The sequence below is a fragment of the Abramis brama genome (assembly GCF_963993115.1).
Source record: "Abramis brama genome assembly, chromosome: 16".
Lineage (NCBI taxonomy): Eukaryota > Metazoa > Chordata > Actinopteri > Cypriniformes > Leuciscidae > Abramis > Abramis brama.
This window is the reverse complement of record NC_139978.1, coordinates 12,312,934-12,318,285: the sequence shown is the minus strand read 5'-3', so window position 1 is coordinate 12,318,285 and position 5,352 is coordinate 12,312,934. Positions and strand designations below refer to the sequence as shown.

Here is a 5,352-nt window from a genome sequence, read left to right as displayed (position 1 = left end):
TCTGCAAACAGTTCAAGTATGCAGTAAAAGAAAGCTATAGAAGATTAAAATAAATATTAAAGAAAAAGAATATGTTTTGATGTGTGCAGGTATTCATTGTTTACTTGAAATATTTTTATTTTTTGAAATATTTTACCTAATAGTTCCTAGTCGACACTGTATGAAATCACAGTTGATTCGCTGAATTGCTGTTGTTTATCACTCCTCCCCACCAAACCAGAGAAATAAACACTCAATTTGTTTCTTTTTTAACAGTTTATAGAGGCATGCCGGATATTTTAGTTGCACTTTATTTAAAAGTGCATATACTTACAGTGTATTTAGCTTACTTAAGTGAATACATATATACATATAAATATATATAAATATATAAGATACTACAGGGGTTAAGGTTAGGTTTAGGGGTAGGTTCAGGGTTAGTAGGCTACCTAATTACCCAGTTATTGTAATTACAGTACAGGGGGACAGGGCTGTAACATAAATGTAAACATGTCAAAAATATACAGCATATACAAATAACTGTACATAAGCGCTTTCTTTTCAAGTAATGAAATAGTAGCTTGTATATAGTAATTATATATTTCACATGTGAATGTTTCCATTAGAATATTGAATATACGTTTATGTTCTCCCAAATTCAGCCGAGTCTCGGATTGCTCTCAGAAGCATTCTGTAAAGTTCCACTTCATCTTTTACCACCCTGGGCAGGAACAATCCCATCATGCATGTGTTAGCATATGGCAGACGGCATCCACGCTCCTCTGGCTGGTAGAAATGAATGCTGGGCTTCTGGGAGAACCCAAGCGGTGGGACTTCATCCGCTCCAGTTATGAAGGCCAAAATCTCCTCAAAACGCAACTCATTTTGTGGAGCTTTTTTATCTGTTGAGGGAAAAATTACAAGCTCAAGTCTTAACAAATTGCCAATTACAAGCACAAGTATGCAATTACACAGTTTATTTCACAGTTTACTTGCTGACTAGGAAACTCACCCTCAATCATCTGAAGCACCAGTTCCCAGTAATGTAAAGTCTCCTCTTCAACCGCTCTCTTCTTGGTCCCTGCTTTACTCCAGTGGATTTGGAACAGGGCTGTGAATGTGCTTCTGGAAAGGGGCTCATGCATGTTGGTAAAGATGGGCAGAAACTCAACCCAGTGAGTTCTTACCATATCCCAGAACTGTCCATAAGCATTCAGTCCCTTTGTGAACTGGTGAATCATATTTGATGTTCTGTGAAAATTAGCAGAGACTGTTAAATGGCTATTCTTATATTTAAGCAGTATCACACCACAAATATTACTAAGTAGATAATTATTTGTATAAATATCCTAAACAGTGCTCTTGGAAGTAACGACTAGTCAAATTAGAGGACCGGAACTAACTGTCGTATAAATGAGTGTTAAAGGTGCATTATGCAACTTTTAAAGTTAAAAATACCCGTTATTCTAACCCATACATGCTTAAACAATTGCCTGATGGGCTGAATGAGCCCTTCTCTGATCAATGCGATTGCCTCTATAATCCTGTACAGTAAAATAAATAAGAGGGATTCGGGTCGGAATCTGAGACTGGGCGTGACGTCATGCGCGTTCAGTTGCAGTGCTGCAGTTTCATTTGTCGCCAGAGGGGGGCATAGTTCTGCAAAAACTCAGAGACTTGCGTTATGCACCTTTAAGGCTCTTTCACATTGAGTGCGCCACGATAAAGTTAAGCAAATAGCCTATGAACGGAGCTTTCTGAACGTGAAACGATTGACTGCCTTCAGCTAATTCACGCTTGAACGATAGGTGGAGCTGACTGAGAATTTTGTATGCTTTTTCAAGCTCTTCAGATCGCATAATTCAGTGGGAAATGAATACAAATCTGTATAAAGAACATGTAAGAATAAATCTGTTCTCAGACACCAATGATACAAGAACTCAACATCCATTCTATTCTCTTCTGGAATACTTTTCTTCAGTGTTTACGCAGGTTTTCAAAACAGCGCCACCACTGTGGCTCAGGTAAGCTCAAATCTATTGGATGGCTCGTTTCATTGTTGACACACTAGCCATAAAAAATCTTGCTTTGTCACGTTGCGATTGATCACGCCCAGTGTGAATAACTCCATAGGGATCTATAGTTTCGATTCAAGAGCGTCATCGCGACATACATTCGCGTCACTTAATCGCGCTCAGTGTAAAGAGCCCTTTAATTTGATAAAAGCAAGAGTAAATAATGTTTATTATATGAGAGATCAAATTTTAATATAGATACATACCTAAGATATATGTAATGTCGAACTGCATAGGAGTAAATCTTTGGTACATCTTGGATGGAAATTCCAGGTCTGTATATTCCAGGGAATCCACAGTCACATATCCAGTCGCCAAGCTCTCCCTGAAGCCTACAGAGGTCTTTCGTCGTTTTACATGACAAAATCTGAACGCAAGATAAAATGGTTAGAGATCTGGTAGCTAAAGAAGGGAACAGATTGATGGAGAAAGGGATAGAAACCTTTTTCAGTTTGTCCTGAATGTCATCATCTGGTATCAGGTGCCAGTCAAAGTCTTCCAGTTGACATTCTTGGGTGCACATCAGCTGGTACAGACAAGGGTCAAAAGCTTTGAGTCCTGGTCCGCCATGAGCCACAGACCACGCAATCAGCTTCCCTGCCAACTCATACTTGTGTTCCTCCAAGGCCATCTGGTCATAGGTGAAGAATAAGTGTCCAGACGGTCCCTCAAAGATCCCCATTGAGCTTTGCACCTCCATCATCAGGATTCTGAGGCCAGGGTAAAGATGAAACGAGATGCCATTCATGTCAAAGTCAAACAAAACTGTAATCTCACTAGTGCATGTTTCATGTGTAAGAATGAGTTTTCTACTCTTTTATGAATCCAAATCCACATTTTTTATTGTAAGTGACATACCTAAAAAACTCTCTCCGTGGACCTCCACAGTCGAGTGCTTGCTCACCAACAAATGTCACGAGGGGTATTTTGGTCCAAGGGAAATTGCAGTTGGAAAGCGCATCTTTAGCACTCTGCAGCAACTTCTTACGAGAAACCAATACTGAAACTTGTTCACTGGCACTGAGATGCATGTGCTGAAACTCTCTGAGCAAAGAGCTAACGTCCATGTCCTCCTGTTGAAGAGATGTGAACACTGCCTTATGCTGCCTTTCTGCAATGTCAAAGGTGTATGTAAGGTGTGTGTGTCATAATAAAGATAATTACCACTGAAGAGTTTCGGCTTGAATCAGAAAGGTAACTGTTGGAAGAAGTCAGCCGGTTCCTCTGTTGTGCATGAACAGGTGGAGGAGAGCGTGATGGTGAGAAAGCATTTGCATTCATGACTGACGATAGTGTTTGCGCAGTCATCTGTGGAAAAAGTAGTTGTATAGTATTGTCAAGTAATTGTTAACTAGCAGGATGAGGTGCAAAAAAAAGTGCCTTCAAAGAACTCCAGTGCTTAAACATTTACCTTAGTACTGTGGCACTTATTACAGTATTTCAGAACTGATTAAATGAATAAATAAATAACAATTTCCTACTATACCTCATTTAAAACAATGTCCGTCTCAGGAATTATATAAAGTTCGCTATCACCAAGTTCCTTTTTTATTTTCTTCAGAGTGGCTGCATGTAATCTGCAAAGTCTTCCACGTTTATCAGCCTTTGCTAAATGGAAACCAATCAAATCCAGATTGACCAATGGATATCTGGAGCAAATGAAGCAATTCAGCTCTCTCCAAGTCCAGTTTAGATCTACTCTTGACTCCTGACTCCTCCTCTGGACAGGTGTGCCTAGAAAGCATCACATAGGACATATTGTAAGATTCTTAATGTTTCAAACTGATGTTAATTGTAAACGTTATGCGCACTATGAGAACTGTCGATGCTGGTGATGTTTTTAAAAGGATAGTTCACCCAAAAATGTAAGTTCTGTTATCATTTACTCACCCTCATGTTGTTCCAAACCTGTATGAGTTTCTTGCTTCTGTGGAACACAAAAGAAAATATTTTAAAGAATGTTGGTAACCAGACAGTTGACAGTAGCCAACATTCTTCAAAATATCGTCTTGTGAGTTCAACAGAAGAAAGAAACTCATACAGGTTTATGAACAACTTGAGGGTGAGTAAGTAATGACAAAATGTTCATTTTTGGGTGAACTTTCCCTTTATGCTGAAAGTAGCCAGATAATGTACCTAAACCAGCTCTTGTGAGATCTGAACGTTCTTTGGGGCTTGGGGATGTCGTCTGGTTGGCAAACTGTACAAGGAAGAGACTTGGTTTCCAGGATGATGATGTTTTCTGGACCGTTCTGGTGTCTAAGCAGAATTTTAAAAAAGTCAATGGAATCAGTACACTGGGTTCTAAAACTAAAAAATATGCTTGATGGATGGTTCATTATTGATGTTAGCGTCTTAAGAAAATATTTTCACCTGTTTTATGATAACTATGCTCTTCCTCTGACATTTGTCTCTCAAACTGTCTCGTCAACCAGTCAATGCCACCGTCAACGGGACAAACCGGGCATGATGTTCGACTCCCCCTCCTTGAGCCTACAGCACATTATTACAAAAGATTTTATAATCAGTTCTGACTGAACTGCAAAGAAAAGTCTTTTTCGCATTCGGTACTTACCCAAAAGGCGGACGGCACTTGTGCTCCCGTACAAATCAATGAAAACCCACAGTGGATTATTCAGGTTCAGTCCTTTTGTTTTGAGGTAATATTTCTCCCCACCTTTCTCTTGGATAATAACCATGCCTGCATAGTTCATCCAAAACTGAAGCTCTACACCTCTCCTACACAAGTCCTCTGGCACCGGCACAACGCAGTATCCCTGTGCGTCCCTGAGGTCTGGTATAGAGGCAGGCGGTATATTGTTTCTTTGTGGGCAGATGTTGGTGAAACCCACACGGAGAGCTCCATCCCATGATGAAGTGCAGTCCTCAATACATATACACAGCTTTTCGTCCACCTTTACAGTGCGGCTAAGAAACGCCAAACCGTTCATAAAGGTGGAGGCGTCTCTGGATGCGAGTCTCCCTCCTTGGCTGAGGGACACATATTGACCTGTCTGGTCCACATTGAAAGTCATCGGACCCAGACATCGACTTCCACACGTGCGATCGTGCCCTAGAATAATACAGATGAATCTTACAGTCAGATTGACAAACCAATGAACCTAAAACCACTTTATGTATTTTGACCAGTTATACTCACTCATTGTTGGTTTGTCTTTGCCTCATGAAAAGGTCCTGATGTTCAAGATGGTTAACTCAATCGAGAAACTATTTGTGACTGCTTTTACTGTCCAAGTCGTTGTGAGTCCCACGAGCACAGAGCCTGTTTTACTTGTTA

At 40.2% G+C, this 5,352-nt stretch overlaps 1 protein-coding gene across 1 annotated transcript; it reads right to left on the bottom strand.

Moving 5' to 3' along the window:
• Positions 1–250: 250 nt before the first annotated feature.
• LOC311066505 (uncharacterized protein) lies at positions 251–5,352 on the bottom strand. Its single transcript, XM_084087734.1, has 11 exons — positions 5,215–5,352; positions 4,630–5,127; positions 4,428–4,547; positions 4,191–4,313; positions 3,541–3,788; positions 3,219–3,362; positions 2,913–3,127; positions 2,497–2,764; positions 2,261–2,421; positions 992–1,230; positions 251–881 (listed from the first exon to the last, which is right to left on the bottom strand). The coding sequence occupies exons 1-11, from the start codon at positions 5,216–5,218 to the stop codon at positions 622–624; spliced, it is 2,280 nt and encodes a 759-aa protein (XP_083943860.1). The 5' UTR covers positions 5,219–5,352; the 3' UTR covers positions 251–621.